The sequence below is a fragment of the Pinus tabuliformis genome, chromosome 1_1 (assembly GCF_031772625.1).
Source record: "Pinus tabuliformis cultivar Carrire ecotype Pingquan chromosome 1_1, CPIR1, whole genome shotgun sequence".
Classification (NCBI taxonomy): domain Eukaryota; kingdom Viridiplantae; phylum Streptophyta; class Pinopsida; order Pinales; family Pinaceae; genus Pinus; species Pinus tabuliformis.
The window spans coordinates 465,951,926-465,978,517 of record NC_142297.1 but is presented as its reverse complement, the minus strand read 5'-3'; the positions used below and the strand labels follow the sequence as shown (position 1 = coordinate 465,978,517).

The following is a 26,592-nucleotide window of genomic DNA, read 5'->3' as shown; positions in this document are numbered from 1 at the left end:
TCAAGCTTCAAATCCCTCTCCATACTTGATTCTGGCCTTCCCAAAGGCTTCTACAGGATGTTTCTGGTAAAAATAGAGAACTTCCTGTAGAAAGTCCTGTAGCTTCCTGTAGAAGGTTGAACCATGACTAAATTGTGCCCGAACCCTAAAAAAAATGAGTGTTCATGGAGGGGATGGATGTGCTTAGGGTGGCCAACACAGGTGCTGCCTCCTTAGCTAAAATATCGACCAATTTCCCCTTCTGCTGCCCTTTCTCTGGACTTCCTGTAGAAATGCCCAAACAACACAAAGCCTTTGAACTCATGTGATGAAACTTGCTCAAGAGTAATTCCCTTGATGCATCATCTAATTCAACAACTGCTCCATCTGCAAGTTGTTGAAAAGCACTCCTTTCAAGCAAATTTTCTATGGCGCCTTTTACTAGCAGACGATTTTTTCCCATTGGTTCCATGACAATAACACCCATGGATTTTCGATCACAATCAAACTCCAATAAAGCCAACCTCTTTGATATTTGTATCCACCAATCATAATTGCCCAATTGCGCTGTGCCACTGTTGAGAATGGCACTTGTATCACCTGCCATTGGGTCTGGAACTCCCATTTTTTCAACCAATACCTTCAAGGCTGCCTCAGTGGGAATACCAGTAGCATGGAACTGGTGACCTTGACAAGATATCCGTGCATCATTGCAAACTGCAGCAACTCCTGCCAGAGTTTCTAAATCTTCCCCCATATTATGTGCAGGCCAATCTAATATTTTTCCATCCTCAGGATTATATGTTGTTCCTTCAATAGTAAACTCTCTAAGTGAACCAACACTGTGCCCTATGACTATAAACTCACTGACAGACATTTGATTGGTTGTAAGAGTACCTGTCTTATCAGAGCAAATCACTGTGGTGCAACCCAAAGTCTCCACGCTCGGTAACTTACGCACAATAGCATTCGTTTGTGCCATCTTACGAGTGCCAAGAGCCAAACATGTAGTAATCACAGCAGGCAATCCCTCTGGTATAGTAACAACTGCCAGAGCAACAACAATATTAAAGTAGTACGTACATTTCTCAAAGGAAAACATGATATTGTTTTAGCCACCCATCTATGACTTCCCATGAAAGAAAATATTTGTAGTTCATGATCCAGACAAGAATACAAATGGCACCAATCACTGTTGTCAGTCTTTCACCAAATTCATCTAACTTCCTTTCAAAGGGGGATCATGACATTCCATTGAAGCTTCCTGAATTTGTGCCTGAATTTTACCTATTTCTGTAAACATGCCAGTGCTCACAACAATGCATGTGCAGCAGCCATTGGTAACTGTAGTTCTTGCAAACACCATGCATGCTTTTGACTGCAACTCACAGTCACACAAGGTGGCTGGATATGTTCTTTTGATCAGATTCTGAATTCAAACAGATTGCTCCATCATTAACAGATCTATAATGCGTTTAAAAAAACTCTGAAATCAATACTTTCAAGAACCCTGGTAACCTTGGACACAAGCTTTAACTACTTTTCTCATTTCAAGCTTGAATTTTGACAAAAATCTCGGGTTTTCCTTCTGCAGAGCTGTTTTCTGCCTTTCCTGTAGACGACATCCTGTAGAAACGCCTGTAGAGTGCGACAGGCGGGAATCTTTGAAGGGACTGTAGAGATCTCGAGAAAAAAAGGCAGAAATCTGTAGAGCACCATTGTTTAACTGATCTGGAAATGGTGGACATGCGCTTCAGTTGACCGCAGTTGAACAAAGAGTGGTGAGAGTTTCAACCGAGCGTGATTTGTGGTGAGGTGGCAAAAAAAAACATGCACGCTGGCTTTTTCGAACTGAAGTGATGTTATGAATTGCATGTCTTCTATTTGTTAATCAACTAATGCCCTGTTCACTGAAGTTCAACAAAACTACCACTAACTGTGTTTTTCAAATTTTCCATGAATGACCATACACGTATGCTGTGTGATTTTTCCTTGAGCGCTAGAGAAGACAATCAGTTGAGCCTCGCTAATCCGTGGCTTAATTCCACCATTCCATCAATTCATGCAGTTTTCAAATTAAACTTATGCAATAGAAGAATGAGATCAGTCACATACCTCGAAGTTGAATGGCTGCCGTGAGCTGCTGTGGGCTGTCATTGCTGCATGCATTTGATTTTATGGTTGCATGATGGCTTGGTTGCTGATTCATGGCTGGTTTCCTTGTGCAGGTTTCCTCTAGCCAGATGCATGCAACAAGAGTTCATTTCCACGTTCAGATGTGCACCCTCAAATTGCTGCCATTGAATTTTCACAGGACCAGAACTTGTTTTCGCCATTTCTCCCAAACGGTGAAGCGGATTGATCTGAAACTCGGTGAGAATGTTCCTACCATCATTATGCATCTCCCATAGTAAAATCGTGATCAATGGATGCACGGATTTCGAGAAAAATGGAAAATGGCTGAAGATTTCAGAGTTCGATTTCTCAGAAACCGTGCATCGGAATCGGCTGAAACTGCTTGGGTAGGCTACTATCACCCATGTGCATCTCTCCATGAAACAGGTTTTAAAATGGATGCACGGATATGGAGAAAATGCAAAAATGGCTGATAGTGATGGAGGCTGATTTCTTGGAAACCATGCACCGGAATTGCATGAAACTGTTCAGGCATGTTGTCATCAACCTTGTACAATTCCCCATAAAACGGTTTGTCAAATGGATGCATGGTTTTCAAGTTATGGCATAAACAAATTCTGCTCTATGTGTTTTTGCTTCAAGGCACTTTGCATTTTGGTTGCATGGTATGACAAAATGAATTTTGGCTGTGATGCAGGTATGGAGATGATGGAGGAGGAGTTGGAAGATTTTATGAGGAATTCTGAACCCTTGAGGAAGCTACCATGTTCGCCAAACCACTTTTTGAAATGCATGCCTAGTTTCCCACAATTTCTACAGGAAGTTCCTGTAGAAGCACAATGAGAAGCACAAGGAGGTGGAGAAAATGATGGATGAAGGCAAGGGATGGACACACAAGTGCTTGTAGGCCTAATCAATAGATTCCCACCATTAGATTCACTTTTGAAATTGGATTTGGCTCGTCCAAAGGTTCTACAGGATGTTTCCTGTAGAAATACAGAGCTTCCTGTAGAAGGCAAGAAAATTCCTTTGACCTTGATTTGAGTGCTCCTCCTGTCATGAAACGTCCTTCTTGCAACTTGCAATGTCACTGCTGCAACATGAAATTATTCAATGGAGATTAGCTTATATTTTTCTTTTTCTTTTTCTCTTTTTTTTTGAAAAACAACTAGGGCGCCTCATGGAGGTTTTCACCCTAATTGCCTGCCTTGGGCGCCTCCAAGGGAGGTTTTCACCCAAAGATCTTATTCTCTTTTCTCTTTTTTTTTCAACCCATTGACCGCCTCATGGAGGTTTTCAATCAATGAGCCAATCTAAGGCGCCTCCGAGGAGGTTTTCACCTTAGATCTCTATTTTCCTCTTTTTTCATTTTTTTTCTTTTCATTTTTTTCTCTTTTTTTTCTTTTTCCTACCCTACCCTACTTGAAAAACAAAATCATTTTCAAGTATAAGAATACTTCCAATGGAGCCATGTGCACATCGAGATTAGAGACAAGATGATGTAAAGGCTTGGAATGCATGCTTGGACAAGTATCAAGATCTCAGAGACCAAATGATCTGGCTTTGAAGGGATCAAACGAAGTTGAGGAAGAAAGTACTGCTGCAACTTAGTGACCTTCTGAAACCATATCTCAATATAGCTTTGATATCCTTGGTTCTTTTGCTGATCTGGATCATTCTTCATGTCACCTTCTATCATGACCTTCTGATCTTCCTCTTTTTGTTGATCTTTCTCTTGAATACATGGAAGATTTGATGGTAACCATGAAGGAACTCTCTCGATCTTTGATTCTGATCTCTTCTCTTCATTAAGTGCAGCCCATGGTTCTTTGATCTCCTCTTTTAAATCTTCTTTTGCTGGATGCGGTCCTTCAATGTTGTCAATAGATTCTCTCTTTTGCAACACTCTTCCTGAGCTTTGGTGAACATCATTGAGCTCAAAAGGAGTCATTTGCACATGTTGTGCCTCAGCTTTGCAATTGGGTTGAGCTGCTCCATTGCATGGTTTTGGAAATGGAGGTACGGGTAGCTGAGTGGAGGTGTGAAATTGAGATGGAGATGGATGGCATTGTGGTTGGGTAGGCATTTGGGGTTTCCTTGGTGGAGGAGGCGATGGTTGTGGATGGGCAGGTGGTGGAGGAAAAGAAGTGGGATGAGAGTTGTACTGGGGCCTCCACTCCTGATAAGGTGCATTCCACTGAGGTTGTGGCTGAGCATAAGAGTGAAATGAATGAGCAGCTGGTTGGGCATAATATGGATCTGTGAAGGAACAAGGAGGAGGTGTGAACCAGGAAGGATGAGCAGGGGGACCCCAAGAAGGCATGAAAGTGGCTTGATAGGGGTCATAATAGGTCTCGCGTGTCCCTTGCAGTTCCTGCTGGTAAGATCTAGGTCCATGCGGCCAACTTTGGTTCATGTAATAGAGTGATTCAGTGGCTCCTTTGGCTCTCTGATATGCAGCTTTGAATCTGGGTAAGGAAGGGCACTGATCTGTAGGATGGTATTCTTCACAGACGAAACACACTTCTAGGGAGTGCAATGGACATTTTTTCCTAGGATGCTTTCTAGTGCACCTAGGACAAAAAATGACCAAAGCCCTCTTGGCTTCCTCTTGCTTCTTTTGGATCCGCAAGGTATCCAATTGCATGGCAAGAAAATGCCTCATATCACTCTTGAAATCTTTGATCTGATTTTCAAATTCATCTTTGGACAAGATGTTGCCCCCAACATCTCTGCTTGTAGCCATTTGCTCCAGAGGAATGTTTTCTTCTTCTTCTCCCCTAGAGGTTCTTCAAATATGTCTTGATGTCCACCCAGGGGTTCTTCAATCATAGCCATCGAAGAAGAGAGAAGGCTGTGTGAAGCAGTGGGGGTGTTTTGCAATCATTTTCTAACTCATCTCTACTCCTACAAGGCATGAAATGAAATCTTTTTGCTTGATTTTTGCTCTTTTCTACTTCTACTTGCAAAACTGAAATAAATTGAACTGCAACTAACTATCTCGCTAAAATGAACATGCGGAATTGAAATGAAAGCAGGAAAATACTAATCTATTTTGCTCAAATGAAATTGCAGGAATGAAATGCTAGGCTACACTTGCGGAATTGAAATGCTAGTCTACGCTTGCAGAATTGAAATTGCGGAATTGAAATGCTAATCTACGCTTGCGGAATTGAAATTGCAGAATTGAAATGCTAATCTATGAAAGCGAGAAATTCTAATCTATGAAAGCGGGAAATGCTAATCTACCTTTGCAGAAACGAAATTGCATAATGGAAATGAAATAAACTACTTAGAAGAAGATTGTAGTGGAAAATAGAAGAAAAGCGACAATCACCAATACTCTGACGCTTCCCCGGCAACGACGCCAAAAAGATGGTGGGCTCCAGTATTGTAGCAATAATGCTACAACTCCTGGAGCTTCCTATCTCTAATTTTATCAACCCGGTAGTTCGTACAAACTTGGAAGCGACGGTGCTGTATGCACAAGTACTAGCTCTTGTCGCAGCTGTCACTTGGTCAGCTGGCACAAGTCCGCTAGGGCTCAAGCCAACTTCTATATGCTCTCAAAAGAAGCTTGCTAAATGATGGACGAAGGTTATCTTAAAGGAAATTAATCTATTTTGCAAAAATGAACTGAAAGCCAACCAAGACATGGAAACCCTAGTAAACCCTAATCTGACTAGCTTAACCTCTAGGATGCAATGGGTGGAGTGCAAGTGTCTGGAAATGATGCCATTACTTCTAATGATGTAAAATGAATGAACTTAAACTACTTTTATTGAAAAGAACATGTTTTTGTATTTTTGCTTAAATGGTTGGAGTGATGATGATTTTGTTTCTTATTAGGGTTTGGATGTGCAGGGGTAGTTTGAAGGGACATAAAGCTTGGGAAAGGTCAGGAGGGCTAGGAGAGGTTCCAGGGGATCCAAAACATTATTCCACAGAAGTCCACAACGTTCAGGTGCTCGGCAACCGAGGGTGCAGGCTTCTACAGGATGTCTGCAGGGGTTTCTACAGGATGTTCAGAGATTTCTACAGGATGTTCTGGAAAGAGGATTTTGGAGAATGGATGGAGGGAAAAAGGTGGAGGAACGAGTATGGAGGTGAAATAGGGGTCTGAAGTGGCCTAGGAACTGATGGATAGAGTTGATGAGAGGGTGTGGAGGTCTAGCTTGCATCAAAGAAGGTTTAGGCAATGGAAAAGCAAGAAGGTAGGGTTACGTGGCAAAAGAGCAGATGGGAGATGAGGAAACAGACTTGGTGATGGAGGAGCTGATCTGGATGAGGCTCAGATGAACGAGGAGGTGATGAAGGTGCCCTGCATAGTGTTTCCAACTGAACCAACAAAGACATGCAAGAAAACAAAGATCTAGTTATGCTACCCTAATATGATCTAGCTAACAGTAGCAAGAATGGACAACAGCTTTATTTGCAAGGAAACCATGTACAACACGTGAGCAAGAACAGTCCAAAAGATCTGAATGCATGACTAAATCCTACCACTCTATTCCAACCATAAAAATCTACTTTAACCATCAAAAGAAATCTAAATAACAAAGAAAGATCTAAATCTAGATAGCAGATTTTATTTCAAGAACACAACAAAACACATAAAGATAAACAAGGGAGGTACTGGGCACTTGAGATGGGCCCAACCCCAAGAGCTACAGCCTCCCAAGAGAGATTTAGAGCTGGTGCAAAGCTGGATTCATCTTTATTAAACAAGAATGAAGAGTTACATCAAAACTATCCACAAGGAGAGCTTGAGAATGAGCTGACAGCAAAACTAATCTATTGCATAAAAATCAAACTACAAACTAGCTAACTAATGGCTAAACAAAATGACTAACTAGCTCCCCAAAATGACTAACCACTAGCTCCCCAAAATGACTAACTGAAATGAGGTCTTAAGCCCTCTTATTTATACAATTTGAGGACCCAACAGTCCTCCTAAAATTTAGGGACTTGGCTGCCCAAGACTTGTAGTTAACAACAGTCCTACTTGACTTGCTTGGCTGCCCTTGTGCTCATTGATTTGGTGGCCTTTGAACTCCGAGCTGATGGTGGAGAATTCGAGGTAAGGGCCCATAAATGAAGGGGACACCTTCCTACAAATCCTCTAGCTTGTTCTCCCACGAATTTGGTTGCCAAGTGCTCATTAAGACCTTCAATTTTGTCTCCAAGTTGACCAAAAATGCTACACAAAGCACCCATTAGACTTGTTGGCATAATGACTAACCAAATTCACTCTATTAACATAAATATAATAAAAAACATGCAATAAACTAATGAGAATGGTGGATTAAGTCAAATTAGGAGGTTGAATGAGCCCAAATAATTGTCCATTTTTGGGGCTCATCACCCTCTTAACATTATACATGAACCTATCTATTAGATCCTCAAGACCTCATCTTCTTTTTGATTCATTCTAAAGATTTATTCTTTAATATCATGATCTTTGTATTTTTCTAGAAATACATTTTTCATTTCATTCCATGATCTTATTGAATTAGTCCCTAAACTCATGAACCATTTAAGAGCTCTATCCTTTAATGTCACCAGAAACAATCTCAATTTTTGAGTGTTTAATAAGTAACCATAAGATCTACAAACAATTTCAAATTCAAATAGAATGGTTTTCAGATTCTCTGACCTCATACCATGGAAGTTGTGAAGGAAAGATGGAGGGATGTTCTTCATATGCACATTGACATCAATATCTTGAATGGGAAATTCAAGAGGATCTTCTTCATTGTCATGATCTCCATCCATTTCTCCTACCTTATCTGTCACCTCTACTTCTTCTACCTGCAAAAATGAATGGTGATGTGGCTCTTACTGCGCCACGTGATCAAATGGGGGGTTGGTGTTGCAGATTTTTTTTAATAAGAATGTTAATGCAATGCCATTTTCTGTTCTTGAAATGAAATATGTTGAATGCAATTTTTTGTTTTTTGTTTTTTGCAGAAAGTAAAAATAAATGAATCAAGTAGGGAAGAAAATAATGCATACTTTGACACCTCCCCAACAATGACGCCAAAAAGTAATGAGCCTCATTATTGCAATAAGAATGCTGCACTCCCAAGGCTTCCAACTTTAATTATCAACTCGGGGTTCGTACAAACTTAAGAGGTATCAACACTATGTGTGCAACATTCAATGTGTGCTTCCTACATTGTCATGATGTAATGGAGTGAATATAATCATATCCTAAGCTAATTGCAGAAATGGAAATGCTCAAAATGGAAACCTTAACCTATTGCAAGAAAGAAAATACAAGGAATACAAACCTTCTAATTGCATAAAGAAATGATCATGAACTAAATATCAATCATTACATTTCAAAGATTTTAGATCCATTGAAATAGTTCATTGAATGTGGCAATAAAGAAAATCATTATTGTATTATCCAATTCATAAATATGTCCATTAACCCAAATTGTTGAGATGTTTTGCAAGGGTAAAAGGGAAAGTACTAAGTGGTGTTTATAATTCCTCAAACATTGTTATGATTCAACCCTAAGGGACAAAAACCAAGCTATTTGAGCAAATCTGGGCAAGTATATACATGCTCGAAGAGTGCTACAGGAAGCTACTACAGGAAGTTACATGCTGCTATAGGAAGTTACATGCTGCTACAGGATGTTATAATTCACCGAAATGAGCAAGAAAATAAAATCCAAATTGGATGGGATTTTTTTTATTGACTAGGATTTCTTAGGTCTCCATTCCAAGTGGAATCACTAAAAAATACCTTTGTTAACACATGCTAAAAAATAACATAAAATTACTAGTCTAAAATCTAGAAATTCGAGAACTAGTGAGCTAGTAATCTATCAAATGCCTAACCTAATCAAGTGAAAATGAAATGGGATAATTTTTTCATTAAACTGAATGTTTTTATGATATAATGCAAGTGGAATCAACTGAATTGAATCTCATTACCATGTTCTAAAAAATAGTAGAAAAATTACTACTATTTGCCACAAGGGACTTCCAGAAATTATGACCTTCCAAATCTGTTCCAAGGATGAAATTATGCTTGTGGTCCTACAAAATAACTTACTTCAACCATTTAACCCAATCCTACAACAAGAAATCATTAATACTAAATGAAAAAATAGAAAAAGACAGGAACAAGAGATGCATGTGAATAAGAAGCAAAAGGAAGAAAAGCAAATGATACAAAAAGGCTCTGAGGCTCTTGGGATGGCCAAGCTCAAGGAAGCTCAGATTCCTATAAAGAAGACCAATATTTAGGAGATGAGCATGGAACCAATCTTCATTATTTCCATCAATACAATTACATCCCTGTAAGAAATGAAAGTGGAGCTGCAAAAATACGAGTTCACCCAACAAGAAGACTAATAAAAATCATCCCTTAGAGGAAAATTCCACTTGGTACTTATAAAAATTGATTAAGAAGAATTCCCCATCAAAGGAGGAAGCTTTCCCCTCCAAAACCCATCAAATAATGGATCTGGTTCCCAACACTAGGAATCTGGATTAAATGATAGGGAAGACACTCCTAGAATTTCTCAATCAATGGAGCTCCCAAATTTGTGCATGATTTCATGATATCATGTTGATTTATTATTAAATATTGATCATCCTGTAGTAGGGGGCAAGTCCCTAAATTATCTCCTCCTCCAAATCTTCATAATCTACCCAATATTCTCACAATATTCTATGAAAATAAATAATATTAGGCACAAATATGAAATTATTCATAAACATTCCTAATGAACATATTAAAGTTAAAAATACTTTATCTAATGCAACAAGAGAGGTTTAATTTGTTGAAGGATGGTCAGATGGGCCTTAATTTATGTCTAATTTAGAGGACCATCAACAATGATACCACAAATTGGTGCAATAGGCATGCTAAAAGGATATTTCAAACGCGAGTCCTATGAAGGAGACCAAGGTTTAGAATCTCAACATGGTACCAATATTTATTATTTCCATCAATACAATTACATCCCTGCAATAAATGAAAGCGGAGCTACAAAAATACGAGTTCTCTCCATAAGAAGACTAATAAAAATCAACCCCTAGAGGAAAATTCGACTTGGTACTTATAAAAAATGATTAGGGAGCATTCCCCATGAAAGGAGGAAGATTTCCCCTCTAAAATCTCTCAAATAGTGGATCTAGTTCCCAACACTAGGAATCTGCATTAAATGACAAGGAAGGCATTCCTAGATTTTTTCAATCATTAGAGCTCCAGAATTTGTGCATGATTTCATGATATCTTGTTGATTTATTATTCAATATTGATCCTCCTGTAGGAGGTGTTGGGAATAATACTAAGAAAGGGGGGTGTTATAGATATTTTTGGGCACTGCAACCCCAATCATAAATGTCCATAAACCAAGGGCTCTTAAGTCCCTAAAAGTGTTGTTCCGACCTCTAAAAGAACAGGGTCAACTGATTACATCTTCTCCCAGAAGTTCTCCATGAAAAACTACTCAGAACTGGTCAAAACTGGACCATCTCACCTGATCCATGGTCAAAATGTGCCGCATCCCACCTAAATACACACGGGAGGTGCGATCATCTTGAAAAGCCCTTCTATGGGGTGCGATGGGCAAGAATGGACAAATGGCAGGGTCAATCTGCAAGGTGGAGGATCATGGAATCTTCCAGAAACTTCTCCTGTGACACTTGCCTATCTGCATTCGCCTAGGGATGAGTAAGAGATCATCAATCTCCAAGTGGAATCAAGAACTATCAGAGAGAGGACACTAATCAAATCTCAAAAGCTGACTCACCCCCCTTGCAAACATCTATATATGGATCCCTCATCCCAGAGATCCAGAGGCTGGAATTTTGTATCTTGTAAGGAAGTGCTGCTGGTTTCTTGGTGCAACATCATAGTGTTGGGTGATCTAAGCTTTTCATGAGGTGAAGAAGGGCTTTCTTGCTGAGAGGATGATACTGGGTCAGAACAATTGGTTGTAATCCTCTTTGCTATTCTTGATTATTAATAAAGTTATTCAAGTTTTCCTCCACATTCTTGTATGATTGATGATATATGCATTTGTGTGGCTAATATATATCTGGTCCTATATTGTTTATGATAATAGATCTATGTTCTTGGATAGTGTTATTCTGCTTTGATTCTACAGGTGCTCCTTGAAGCTGGGTAGACGAGGAAGCGAGTGGCAAAGATCTATCAGAAGGGGGAGGAATCAAGCAAGGAACCAAGCGCAAGACAGAGGTTGGTTTCATTTATTCCCCTCTTATCTATTTCTCATAAAGGAAAACGAAAGTAGTTTTAGTTTGTTTGTTTCTAAGGTAGCTACCAGCCTTAGTGGGACTAGTAGCTCTGCATAGAGACTGGATTTCCCGATAACAAAATGGCGACTCCGCTGGGGAGCAAATAGATTGTTTGTTTGTCTACATTTGTTTTCTTTATAAACTTACAGACGGAGCCTGAAGTCAAGCCAGCTAGCCTTTGAACTGCATTTGCTATGCAAGTGCAAAGTAGATCAATGCTGCTTCAATCTATCTCCGAGTTTTGTTTATGAACTGAACAATCGATGTACAAGCTCTCTAATTGCCCTTGTGGTGGCTCTATTAACCTCTTTAGATCTACCCCTGTGATTGATTTACTGATTACCACTTGCTCGGCCTAAATCCCTGAACTGAGCTGCAAACTGTGACCCGGAACCCAGTTGAAGTCTCGTCCCTAGACCATCGCACTGTCTCTTCATTGGATTCTGGATGCATCGCACTTCCCGAGTGTAGTAGGTGCGCTGCATCTCTTTTTCCCTGTGTTACAGGTGCGCTGATTAGACAAGGCCTCTTCTGCTCTTAGATTTTCGTTTCTGTGTTCACTCTTTTCAGCTCTATTCAAGAGTTTTTCTGCCTGTAGTCAGTACACCACTGTTGAAATCCCCTTCCTTGCCATTATTCCGCCTCCATTGTGCAAAGAACTGTAAATGTTTTTTATGTATTTTGAGCCATTTTCAGTTCTCTTTTACAAAGAAGTAGCGTAATTGAACTGTCGTTTCTTGATTTGAAAGTGTCACAAGAGTCATTTTCAGTCATAGAAGAGAATCTAATTGTTCTTGATAGTCGATTACACTGTTACTCTTGTATTTGATTTGAATTAGTAGTTTTTCAAGTGTCGAAAGCAAGTTTTCAATTCCAAATCGCAAAGTGTCGTCATTGTCTTCATTTTGTCTTGAAAAGAAACTTGTTAGTAATGTCGCTTTGAAAAATAATTCAGATTTGCGCTTAGCTTTCTTTTTATCATTCACACATTAAGAAAGCTGAAAACAAATACATGCATGTGCATTTGCATTTAGACTGTTTGTTGGTTTGATTTAGGACAATGCATATAGTGTGTGCTCTCTGCTCTATGTTGAAAGAATATCATCTCTCTTTCCTTAGTAGCTAGGATTTTCATTGCAAAAGTAAGATTAAATGATTGTTTATCATCTTAGATTGCATTTTAGGAATTGTACATCTACATCACGCGGTGAACCTGAAAGGAAAATTTATTAAGCAATATCAACTGTGAAATAAATTTAATGAACCTACTTTGGAACCTAATGCACAACATTTAGAAGTCTAGGCTAGAGACGTATTCCAGCATCGTAAAGCCTGGTAACTGTTGTTTTCATTGTTGGTTGGGTGATTCCTCCAATTTGAGACGATAAGTGCCAGTACAGACTTGTGATCCCACGTACCGTCGAGTATATATTGGGAGACCACAATAGGCTTTATCCTTTATCCACAGGAAGCCGTGTCTGCTGCCCTATCGATCGCAATGCACTGAACACAACATTCGGGAAGATTGACTGTCGTACCATAAAAAGTATTTTGCAGTTTTGTGATTGGTTTGGTAATCCCTCTGTCTAGATTTCCAGAGCAGTCTCTTTCGTTCCTTTTCAGACTCCTTAAAGGAAAAGGTCCATCTGAGCACTTGTCACTTCAGGCTCATTAAAATTCGAAGGCGACTATAGTCATCTTTTGTTTTTTCTCAACTCTTAAAAATTGAAAAAGCAAGTTGTGTCAAAGCGTCTAAAATTTATTTTAATCGGAATAAATATCACCTTTCCTACATTGGTCTTAGGTTGAGAAAAATGGAGTCCACCAACCAAGGAGTTCCCCTTGGGGGAAATCCTAGTCCTTTCTCCTCTTGGGGAGATGTTGGTGTGCCCCATATGGCCACGTTGTTGCTTCCAGGATTGATAATCGGCTTGCCCGTATGGCTCTTCTCAACCTCTGTCATTCAGAACACCGTGATTCCTGAACAATCAAGTCAGCAACTAAACGATACCAGAGTTACCCCCCAACCTTCTACTTCATCCAATTCTTCCTCTCCTCCTTCCTCTTCGCTTGATGAAGCTAGTAAAGCCAAAAATCAAGTAACCGAGAAGAAGAAGGAGAAGAAGAAGAAAGAGCCAAAGGCGAAAAAGGGCAACCAAGCATCGTCTAGCGAAAATCCATACACTGCACCATCCAGGCCTAAATCGCCATGTGTCATTTACAAAGGAGACCACTATCATCGAGATTGTCCTTGCATCCCTTGGATCTTAAGGGACTGGTCTCCTCGTTTTCACAATCCGGTGTCATCAACCTCTGTTGATCATGTTGAAAGTACACCGTCAACTAGTGAAAGTGAAGCCCCTGGTCAAAAAGGAAGATGTAAATTTCCTTGTAAACTGTGTGAAGGTGATCACGCCATCCACCATTGTCCCTTCTTAGATGAGACTAAAAGAGTTCTGGACGACCGTCCGGTTTCACCGTTACGGCTTCCTCCTGGATATAAGAAGCTCTTACCAAGTCTATCACTAGTTGAAAATCCGGTTGACACGCCCTTGTGGTCGGCCGAAGCGTCTATCATCGAAGATAAACCATCTGAATCCACACCAGACGAAAGTCAAAAGGGCGAGGCAGCAGTTGACCCGGTCTTGCCTTCAGAGGATCCATCTTCAGATGATACAGTCACCAAAGAGAACAAGAACGACACTGTTCAAATTCTCTTCGTAAGCACAGACTCTGATGAACATGGGGGAAGTCTACCCATTCCTTTACCGCAGGAAGGAAGTTCGTCAGAGTCATATCCGGCCATCTATTCGGTCCCACCTCCAAGCAACCTGGTTGTTTCCTTCGATTGGAATCTACTAGGCAGACCCCGTTTACCAGCTAGTGTACCATTTCGAATCATTGCTCAAATATATAGAATGGTCATGGTCGGTACCATCATAGATGAAGGGACTTATGTGAGTATCCTTTCCTCAACTGCTTGGAAAGCGCTTGGTTCACCATCGCTTTTGCTTGAGATGAGAAATCTAACAGGCTTTGACAAAGGAACCAGTCGACCGTTAGGGATCCTTCCCAATGTGTCGATAACATTGAGAAGGAAAACCGTTCACATGAACATAATGGTAATCCAAGGACCCCTGGATTATAATCTACTCCTTGGACGAGCATATATTTATTGCATGGGAGCCATTGTCTCCTCACTCTTTAGAGTAATGTGTTTTCCGCATGAAGGAAGAGTGGTCACGCTCGTAGACCAGCTTTTATTCCCTGGTTCACACATAGCAAATAGTCATACACCAACCCTGAATGGTCTTTTCATGCAAGGAATGTCTCATCAATCCCCAGTCTGTCCTCCTGATGAGCGCGAGTGATTTGGAGGATATGACTGAAACCCAGGGGGCATGCACCCTGGCCTGTTTCAACAGGAAAACCTTGGGTATAGGGTAGGTTTCCGCAAAGGATATATGACTGGTTGACACACCTATCCATTTAGGAAAATGGGGTTAGACCAGAATAAGATACCTTTGTTAGAAGGTAGGCCTTTCCCGATAGAACAAATGTTTTGTCTGCAAATTGAGGGGTAACCTGGAAAAGGTAGGCCTTTCTCGATAAAACAAATGTTTTGTCTGCAAATTGAGGGGTAACCTGGAAACTCTACTTCACTATACCTGGGGGCATGCAAACCTTTTGGCATGCAAGCGAAGAGCGACCATTTATTTTTTTAAATTTGTAGGTCCTCTAACCCTTTAAACTCGTAGGATTGGTCGTTTCCTAACTTGCATAAAGAAAGGATGTGGGGCAAAGCTTTGAAAAGATGTCGTTTTTATATGAGATATCCTTATTATACGACTGGATCGAGCAGTTTTAACGCGGAATTCAAGCTCATTAAAAAATAAACATAAGCAATGAGCAAATGTTCCCCCAGAGTTCAAGCTCATTAAAAAATGAACCAATTTCTGGTAAATAACCATCGTGAATGCATTATCATCAGCCTTTGAAGCCTTGGTCATGTTCCCATCATCACCTCCACTCTGTATTGGCCGATCATTCACCCCCATTTGATTATTTACCCTTTTTGAGGAATAGCTACAAAGAGTGATCATGTTATCCATCCTTGTGACACTGCTGTGATTGGAAAATTCCAAACCTTACCTGGAATCAGCTGCTACCCGAATTTATCACTCGTTCCTCAAAAAACGAGTCTCCTTTAAGCTCTTTTCAACTGACTCATAAAATATGAAAAGATTGCCGAGCCATTGGCCTCTCCAGCTCATTAAAGGGGCCGGAAGTTCTATCCCTCCTTTAGATTTTAATCTTTTTGGACTTGAGGGATCATTACACAAAAAGATCGAGCGCTTGTTTTGTTCGGCTCATTAAAAGTACTGAAAATTCATCCCTTTTGTATTGTTTTATAATTTTTCGGACTCAAGGGATTATATGACGAAAAAGGATTATTGGAGTTTTCTTTACGTCCCTTTTTCAGACTCTCTAAAATTGAAAAGGACCGAGTTATCCTTGTCGTTAAACTCGTTAAAACCGAATAGCGACAAACTTGTCCATACAAATAAGAACGAGTTTCACTATCGCTAGGATCGTTAAAACATAGCGATGGGTTTGCCCGAAGGGAAAATTATAGAACAAGGATATGTTATCCTCCTCAAGCTTGACAGAAATAAAGAGGTACTGGTCAGCAATCACTAGGGAAAAATTGGGAAGAAAACTTGAAAAAACTTTATTGGTAGCAAGTCGCTCTTGAACATGACACTTTCACTCCGCATCCGAGTCGGGTTGGGTTGTTCCGTTCACTGGTCATATCACCATGGGTCCATCACACCATCCATATTTGGGGTTAATGCTACCAATCCATCATGTCAGTGTCGCCGATATGTTCAAGAGAAGTCGCTCAGAGAATTCACCTGTGTCTCACCCACTGCAATACATTTACGCTCCATTCGTTCATGACCGCCACCCTGAACCTTATATCACCAGATCGTTTTCACCTCCATTAAAATCATTTGCTCCGTTCTGTGTCATTGATGTGGGATTCACTAAGGCCCTCCTATGACAGATCGCTTCTTGTCGACATCAGCTCATTATCCAATAGGTCGATCTAGGAACAACCCTTTCAGTACTTTGAAGCTTGCATGCCTCAATGGCAAGTTTCTCACTTCCGGTGACAGGTTTACATCAATGGTCTTCGACCGAAATATTTTGCGTGGTGTTCAATGCCAAGTCCCTTATTCACACCACGTGAATTGTACTACAGTACCTTGAGGGTCATCATCATTATCGGCGATTCCTCTCGTGCCTGTTAACAGCTTACATCATTGGCTGGTAATCAGGCGATGTCTTTCCATGTTCGACTCCAGAACATCTCTCACATGGATCGACTTGTACTTTGAGTGAAGATCGAACGAGATTGAAGACTCCGGATCTAGTTTCATCCATCCGGGCTGCGATATATATTTAGGAAAATAAAGACATCAAATGTACATCATTACTGCACAGATAATCATCCAACCTAAGGGATGATGGCTCTACCAGAATCATCAGTCTACACTCAGACGATTGTCTGTCTTATGTACATGAAAATGAATTTATAAAGCTGAGCATGGGAATGCTTGCCTTAGCTAGATCATGAAAATATTATGAAGATAATGTATTGTATTGTATCTTATTACAGGTCGCCTTCCAGCTTGAAAAAACTTCAGATCCTCATGATAAAGCATTTCACCCGACATCAACATATTAACGACCTCATGCTTTAGGGGGCAACTGTTATAGACATTTTTGGGCACTGCAACCCCAATCATAAATGTCCATAAACCAAGGGCTCTTAAGTCCCTAAAAGTGTTGTTCCGACCTCTAAAAGAACAAGGTCAACTAATTACATCTTCTCCCAGAAGTTCTCCATGAAAAACTACTCAGAACTGGACCATCTCACCTACTCCATGGTCAAAGTGCGCTGCATCCCACCTAAATACACACGGGAGGTGCGATGCATCTTGAAAAGCCCTTCTATGGGGTGCTATGGGCAAGAATGGACAAATGGCAGGGTCAATCTGCAAGGTGGAGGATCATGGAATCTTCCAGAAACTTCTCCTATGACACTTGCCTCTCTGCATTCGCCCAAAGATAAGTGATCATCAATCTCCAAGTGGAATTAAGAACTATCAGAGAGAGGACACTAATAAAATCTCAAAAGCTGACTCAACCCCTTGCAAACATCTATATATGGATCCCTCATCCCAGAGATCCAGAGGCTGGAATTTTGTATCTTGTAAGGAAGTGCTACTAGTTTCTTGGTGCAACATCATAGTGTTGGGTGATCTAAGCTTTTCATGAGGTGAAGAAGGGCTTTCTTGCTGGGAGGATGATACTGGGTCAGAACAATTGGTTGTAATCCTCTTTTCTATTCTTGATTATTAATAAAGCTATTCAAGTTTTCCTCCACATTCTTGTATAATTGATGATATATGCATTTGTGTGGTCAATATATATCTGGTCCTATATTGTTTATGATAATAGATCTATGTTCTTGGATAGTGTTATGCTGCTTTGATTCTACAGGTGCTCTTTGAAGCTGGGTAGACGAGGAAGCGAGTGGCAAAGATCTATCAGAAGGGGGAGGAATCAAGCAAGGAACCAAGCGCAAGACAGAGGTTGGTTTCCTTTATTCCCCTCTTATCTATTTCTCATAAAGGAAAACGAAAGTAGTTTTAGTTTGTTTGTTTCTAAGGTAGCTACTAGCCTTAGTGGGACTAGTAGCTCTGCATAGACACTAGATTTCCCGATAACAGGGGGTGAATTAGTATTTATTAAATCAATAACTTTTTCATTTCATATTCTGATTTATATACATTACTTCAATGAAGGGAACTCGCGTGTACACGAAACTGTCTTTAAGGAAACCAACATATATCCAGTGAACTTGTGATTCAGTTAATTCATCATATGTTGATATTTAATCAGTGCATCAATACTTTATTAACCATTTAAAAAATAACCATGTGCAATAATAACAGAATAAACCATCACACATAACAAACACACATGAACACCAAGAATTAAGGTGGAAACCCAATGTGAGACAAAAAACACCTGTTGTTGTCTTCTTTTAATATAAGAAAAACATGTTTACAATCTTGTACTAGTGCAAACTCATATCATTACGCACGCATCCACCTGTAGAAGGCTACAACCTTCTCTCATTCTCTAGCTTCTACTGGAAGGGAGCTACAACCCCCTAGCTCTTGTACTAGCCAATCCGTTCAATAGTACGTAGGCGCCGACCTACAGAAGGGTTGAACCTTCACACGTTTTCCAGTTGCTAATGGAAGGGATCTCCAACCTCCTGGCTCTTGTACTAGCTGATCTATTTACTAGTACGTAGGTGCCAGCCTACAGAAGGCTCCAACCTTCACTCATTTTCTAGTTGCTACTGGAAGGGAGCTCCAATCCCCTGGCTCTTGTACTGGCCGATATGTTTACCAGTACATAGGTGCCAGCCTACAGAAGGCTACAAACTTCTCTCTTCCTCCAGGGACCACGTTTCATTAATTTTCAGAATCGATACTCCTAGAACACAACACCACAATCTGAAGGCCACGTTTCATTAAATTTTCATACTGGACCCTGTTAGGGTCCTATAGTGATAGGATTCATAATTTAGAATTGGCTAAGGTTAAGCCTTGTAATATTGTACATACCTTTGTTTTCTACAAATGTTTTTCATATTAAAAAATAAAAAATATAAAGAGGTTTTTTCCTAAAAGAAATATCAAAGGACAAAAAGAAAAAGAGAAGATAAAAAGAATGAAAAATATGAACCCCAAACAAAAAACATATCATGAAAATGTGCAAGTCCAAGTGCCACTAATTTTTACTTTACTATCTAAAATAATGGTTGTGTGTAGCTTGTCATATATGCCACAACCCATGATAGTCAAACTATTTAATCTTGATTACTTCATGCTTTGAATTTTATGTTTATAAATAGAGAATAAAGATCTAGCCAAACAGTTTAATCTTGGTAGATCAGTAGATAGGTAGAGAAATAAAAGGAGCTCATAAATTTAATCTAAGCCCTTGGAAGATATAAGGTTAGAAGTAGATAGATGTTTTATAAAAGAAAAAGGAAATAAAGGTTCTGCTAGCTTAAATGTACCCAACAAGTTAAAGAAAAAATGTTAGGATAAGTAATGGGTAAGTAGAAGAAAAGTTGCTGAAGTATAAAGTTGATTGGACAAAAGCACATTTATCATGCTTGACCATATGTTTCAGTGTGCATGACCAACTAAGAAAAGCAAAATGAGGTTTGCAAGATCAATTAATTAATTTCCCTTATTTCATTTCATCCCTATACTTACTAATTTCCCCATCCACAAATGTGCTCTAGTACTAGATCCTTCAAGTCATAAAGGCTCAAAGCATTTCTCTGACTTTTGGTGGGACCAGACCCTCAGCTTAATGACTTATGGACATCAAGCGTTAGAATTCCCTTCATTACCCTAATGAAACCCATTTTCCTAAGGTTAAACACCATTTGCCTATGAAAAGTAAAAATCCCATGTTAAGTCCCATTTTCACTCAAAAAACCCACAAAAAGATTTGATCCTAAGTATATGTGTAAATGAACAAATAACACATACACACTAAATCTTGCATTATACTTAGTATTATTCGACTCCGCTCATTTCATTTCATATTAACTTCTAACTTAATATAATAGCTCCCATTATACCTTTTTCCCCATATATAAATAAATCCCCGTATATAATATTCCAACCCTTAGTTTAACTATAAACTATATTTTTACCTCATCCCCCTGACAAAACCCTTTTAACTCACCAATTCTTGGCAAAGTTAAGAAAATCCCTCCATTAACCCCGTCCGATCATTTAATCCTGTGTTTAACCCGTAATTAATCACAAACCACCATTGATTAAAAGCCTCGAGCCCCCCAATACTTTTGCCCATTTCGTTCGTGCTAATCTATCACCCGAATGTCGTCTGATCGTCAATGCCGCAAGTCCAACGATTCACAGCCATATCAGGTTCACCCGATATCCGACCTTTACCCGCCCGATAAATTAGTATTGCTTGGACCCCCATCTGCTATGTGTCAAGTGCTAAGGTAGATCGGGTGACCTCACCAAAATACCGCCCCTCCACAAAAGTGGTGTGATGGCTTGGAAAACCACCTCCCCACCCAACCTGAAAAACCACCCACTATTCATTCATAATTCACCCGCCAAAAAATAACCGTTGTTCAATAAAAAGGTCGAGAAGCCCCATTTCACCCTTTCCTGCTCAATTTCTTTGTAAACCTCTACAAGCCATTGCGAAACCTACAAATGTTGAAATTTCCAATTGACCTCAATTTCACTCCTGAAGAAGTTGCGGACACCCCAATCAAGATTTCAGTCCATACCAGAGCCCATTCAACCTTCTGCAGTTGTCGTGCACACCTATTTGAAGCTAATTCACCAAAATTCCAGGTATTTGAAGAAAAACTTCTAGACACCCTTTCAATTTGAAAACGTTCAGTCTCTAAAGTGTTCAATTGGGTAAAATTAATTGAAATTACTTTAAAAATTGGAGAGGGTGCCTGACTTAAATACCCAAACCCTTATGAAAACTTCCCAATTACCTTCAAACCTATGGTATAAACCTGTAAAATTCAAATTCAAATCCACAAGAACTAAATTATGGCTGCCCCAACCTCATTGGATGTTAGACCTATGACAACTCTCCACTTGGACCTTGACCGTCTTCCCCTGACAGACAAGGAATTTCAAATCAAAGACACGGTTGCCTATACACTCCTGCTCAAAATTCATTGTTGGAGTAAGGACAGATATCTAAACCATACTAATGACATTGGCCTTTGGGAGTCCAATTTGCCCAAATACCAGTTTCCACAAGTACATGTTTTTCCTGAGATTGTGCATTTGTGCCATGCTTGTTACATTCCCAATGAGAGAGCTATAATGTCCCCAGACCAAAAGGTCTTGTTCACTATTACAGCTGAGTCAATCAATGAAATGTTGCAAGTCCAACCAGGTCCAAACCTGACCCCACTCTCCATTGGGGATTTGTTAGACCAGTATACAAAATTGAGCTTGTCTAGATTGGCCCAAATATTCCAAACTTTCATTGTTGAAGATAAGAACATTCCTATAGATGCTCCTCCATATGTTTCTGCCATTTTCTCTGAAAGGGACAAGAAAATTGTAAATATGATATCATGTATTTTGGGCTATACCACAGATGAATACATTGATGAGCTCATCATGGCTTTATTGTTCATTTTCACCCCAGGAAAGCCTCCTGCTACCTTGTACAATTATGCCTAGTTCATAGCTGAAAGGATGCATGAACAATTTACTAGAATGCACAATGAGAGAGTATTCAAGTACTCATATGTACTTTACCACATGTTTTTGTATTATCAATCAGACAAATTCCCCTTCACCCTCCAAAAGATGCATACTAAAGGACAACCCAGGTTTGTTATATTTTGGACACCACTATTCCATAGGTATTCATCACCATACACCTACATAGACTTCATTGACTCTTTTGTCCATCTAGTCATGACTATGCTGACAGGAAGCCCTCAACCTAGAATAAGCCAAGAAATCGAAAGATTGCTCCAATTGTCAAAAAACAATAAGGTGGGAGATTGGTACATTTACCAAAATCACACTGAAATAAGAATCTATGGTTGTGAGCTTTCCCCATACAAACTGCCCAAATACCTCCCCATGAGGTTCTCTTCTCTGGGATATTATAGGCAGATAATGAATTTTGAGGATATCAACTTTGTCTCAGCCAAGAAAAAGACTCAGTTCAAGATCAAAAACCAGTTAGGCTGTTTCATTTGCAATACTAAAGAGGCAGGAAAGGAAGCAAGTCAAATTCTGCAACAAATGAAGTTTAAGAATAGTTTCATGTGGAGGTATGACCCTCAAGGGTTTATAACCAAACTAAGACAAAGGGTCAAATTGGGACCGTACATTCATCACCCTATACCAGAAATAGAGATATATGCCAACCAATCTGAGTGGTTGGGAAACACTCTCATAGACAAGGATAGCACAGTGGTAGATGTAGAAAATACCATGTCTGACCTTGAAAAACAACTTGATGAGAGCTCATTCCTGCAGGTACTAGAGCAAGGAGGAACCATGAGTACCCCTCCTATTTTGTAGACTCCTCAAAATGAGGAAAAGAATCCCAAAAGGAACAGAGAGGAAGGCTCCAACTCAGGTATGGAGACCTCCAATGTATAGCATGAAGCTAGCCACAACAAAAGGCCTAAGCTCAATCTTTTTTCAAAACAAGAAGACATAGAAGGCTCAATAAAAATAACTGACACTGAGCTAGACAGGAGCAAAGGCATAACTCCATCAGGAGAAACACAGGAGCCATCTACATCGAAAACTCAAACCATAGAAAGGGAACTCAGTGTAGAAGTCTCCTCATTCAATAAGCCTGTTGATAGAGAAAGGGACATTAAGGATAGGTTCAAGGAGATTAAAATGAGAAATGAGAAACTGAAGGTGGAATCTTGTGCACAATATTTCAAGTTTACACTGCCTAATCAAAGTAGGTTGATGTCAGCTTTTGACATCAAAGAAGGAAATATGCAAATGTCCTTCATGAATCCAACTGTACAACAACCAATGACAATAGCATATTACAAGAAGATAGACTTTGAAGTATTGGCAAGGGATATTCATCCCACTGACCAAATTGAATTTCATAAGTAGGCTGGAGAAATGATTTACTCCACCCTTATAGGAAATGCCATGGTTGCACATCAATTGTAGACTTCACTGAATAACATTTCATCACAATATCAGTTGGAAAAGGCCTCCTCACAGGCCAAAGACACTAGAATCAAGTCTTTGGAAGACTTGATAATTGAATTGGGACATGATCCCAAAGACATCAGGGCTACTGAACAATTAATAAAAAATAAGAAGGATGACATTGCGGCCCTCAAGAAATAGTTGAAGATACCTCAACTATAGCACCCCTAGACACAAGTCTTGGAAAGACAAACAAAGCATGAAGAGTTGATGGACATAGTCCTTAAACTCAATGATCAGTTGAGGGAGACAAAAGGAATTGGACAACTTAATCCAATTAAAACAAACTGATCTTGGCACTACCTCGGTAAATGTCATCCCAATAGTTACCACAGTTGTTCCTTCCACATTGGTAGCCTCATTGGCTCCCACAGCTCCAATGGCCACAACACTACCAGTTTCTACAACATCTACATCAGCAACAGGTACATCAGGTGAAGAAGCAGCAAAATTGGTTAAAGCTATGGAAGAAATGTCCATACAAACCACAGAGATGAATAAGCTCAAAGAGAAAGTGACAAGCTTGGAAACTGATTACAAGCTTGCCAAAATCATGCACAAAGAAGAAGTGCAAAAGGATACCAGGATGAGTGAAAGATTGAAAGCCCTGGAAAAGGACTTAACACTGAAAGAACCCCTTAGGCAAGCTAAGGAACAACTATGGGCCAATATCGTTGACTCCGTCAATAATATTTGACCATCTATTCAGATGATTTTCGAGCAGATTGATTTGATAAAGGTGTCTACAAAAGCCATTCAGAGAGTAAAGATAGAATTGGGACAAATTCTAGAGGAAGTTGCCAGAATTATCCAATTCCTTAACACCAAGAATAAGTATGAGCTACAGGAATTGGAAATAGAGGACCTAACCGAGACAATTTTGGAGGTCAAAAAGGTCCTCTCCAAGAAGAACCTGATGCAAAACTTGGAGGATAAGTGTCAAAACATGCAACTGGTCATTGACAGATTTATGGCTAAGTTCCAGATTTTGAAAGAAAAGGGATTACCCAATCCCTTAGTGATAAATGATAAGTTGATGACATAGGAGGATTACAACAAGAAAATCAGAGAGGCAGCAAAAGATTAGGTAAATACATCATCGATGAAGGCATTGCCAACAAGAAAGTACTCTACCAAACATTTGAAAACTTGTTTTACCTCTAGCATGAGGTAAAACACTTTTTTATCAATAAGCATACCTTTTCCAAGTACACAGAGGCGGACAAGACATATAGGAAGATGATCAGTATCCAATTACCTAGTGTTGAAGCATGGGAGAAACACACTGATTTACAATAGAAATGTACAGTAAAAGAGTAAGTTATACAGTAAAAGTAAAACAACATAGTGAAAGGATATTGATAGGTCAGCACGGTCAAAGTGTAGCAGGGTCAAAGTGTATTAGATGAAAGACCAAGTAAATGGAACAACCAACGTGAAGGTCACAACAACCAAGCAGCATAAAGGGAAAAAGATCAAGGCCAGCAAAACCTAATAAGCAGGGACAACAAGCAGTAGTTCAATAGTTGTCTCTATCTTCTTACGTGAAGATATTTCTTTCTCCTAGATTAGTTCTCAATACAGTTTGAGATATTTTTGTAAATCCTTTTGTATAAATACTTCATAATTAGAAGTATTTGGTGTGGATTGTTTTACATTTATAAAGTCATTTTGATCTGAGACCTAAGGGTGATTGTACCAATTTTAGGTCAACATACTGGAGCAAGTAATAAAATCATTTTGCTACAAGATTCATGAGATGAGCTATTTAGAGTGAAGTATTTTCTTTGTTTTACATTGTTACTTCTTATGTGTTTCACAATGTTATATGTGTTCTAAACTTGAATGAATTAACTAGAAAGATCATTCAAAAAATTGTTTAAGTACACTCTGTTTTTGCATAGTTAGTCATTTATATGTTTTCCTCTGATACCTAGATTTGAGAACCCTTAATTGCTCTCCCATCCTAGTTGACTTCTTTCATTCTGTTATCACTGAAAATAGTGTTGCCAAAATTTTTCAGTTTAGCTTAAGGGCAAAGTGTTTCCGCAGCGCATAAATCCGTTAGCAGTTTCGCAGCGCCACCTGTTTTAGTGATTTCGTAGCGAAAACACTGACCTTGCACTGGCTGCGCTACGAAATTGGGAAATGACAGATATTTAAGGTGAATTGATGGAAACACTGCAGGAAACGAGGTTTGTCAAGCTGTTATATATGGGCCTGTACTCCATTGAAGGAAGAGGATTATATGGTTCGTTTGCAATATGCATATTCTCATGGTTGTCACTTCATTATTTCTGGCAAACGCTGGGGCTACAGCTTATGAGATTTCTGATTATATTGTTGGGATCGATACTGAGACCCTTGTCTTTGTAGCTCTTTATGACACATGGCAAGATTCTGAAGGAGGAGTATTCTTTACATTTACTATTTTGACTACACGTTCCTCTAAGGCCTTGGCGTGGCTTCATGATTGAATGCCTGTTATATTGGGGACGGAGGGCGCAATTGATGACTTGTGGAATGACCTTTATGGCTTTACATTTGCAATAGTTACTCAGCTATATGAAAGAATGGATTACAGGGTTTGTATCCAGTTTATGGGCCAACTGTGCGGCTTGCCAAAAGATGGATTTGTTCACATATGTTTTCTGGAATTTTGGCAGGTGAAGCGGTGGAGCTATTGGTTAAATATTTGTTTGTCAGGCCATTCCCATTCTCTCCTCCTTGTTCACGAGTGACAGGATTCTTAAGATTTTTGCGCCCTTTTCAAAGGATGCGGCCTAAAAGAGAAAACGAAAAGAACCTAATCCAACAATTTTTGATGTGAGAAATATGTTGGAGGAGGTTGCCAATGCGAGTACAGGTCCTGTTAAAACTGTTTATATTCTGAAATCCCCAAAGCTTGTTTTCATGAAAAAGTTTTTTTTAATCACCGCTATCATGACAAGAGGTGTCTGTATCTCATAGTGATTAAAAAGTTGCCTCTTCTGCGTATATTGCTCCGAATGGTCTTCCTGCTCTACAAGTATCTTTTTATGGAGGAAATAGTACATATGTACCAGAGACTGATGGATATCAGCATTCTGCATTTCTAAATGACATTGGATATCATCTACCAGTTTTTCAACATGAGGGTTCTCCTTTGTTTTTCCATCAATCGATGGCGGTTATCCTCCTCAGACCTTTTACAGCCCTGGAAGGACGTCGATTTCAACATTCAACACAGATAATATTTTTTATGGTCATCAATTTCAACATCCAGGCTCTATTTATCAACACGTACCTTATCCAGAGAGTCAATATTGGCCAT

General features: G+C 39.5%; 1 protein-coding gene across 1 annotated transcript; it reads right to left on the bottom strand.

Annotated features, from left to right (window-relative positions):
- Positions 1-26,592, bottom strand: LOC149213770 (calcium-transporting ATPase, endoplasmic reticulum-type-like). The gene is made up of 4 exons (XM_089389143.1): positions 26,566-26,592; positions 1,267-1,408; positions 200-1,026; positions 1-63 (listed from the first exon to the last, which is right to left on the bottom strand). Exons 1-4 carry the CDS (start codon positions 26,590-26,592, stop codon positions 1-3), a joined length of 1,059 nt encoding a protein of 352 aa, XP_089245269.1.

Bases quoted from the DNA above. Each gene is read 5' to 3' on its own strand.
- LOC149213770 (XM_089389143.1), bottom strand. From the start codon at position 26,592: ATGGCCAATATTGACTCTCTGGATAAG. The intron at 1,409-26,565 runs GTACGTGTTGAT...GTTTGAATTCAG, and splicing joins ATATTGACTCTCTGGATAAG to AATCTGATCAAAAGAACATA. The intron at 64-199 runs GTGTTGGCCACC...TATTTTTACCAG, and splicing joins TAGCTAAGGAGGCAGCACCT to AAACATCCTGTAGAAGCCTT.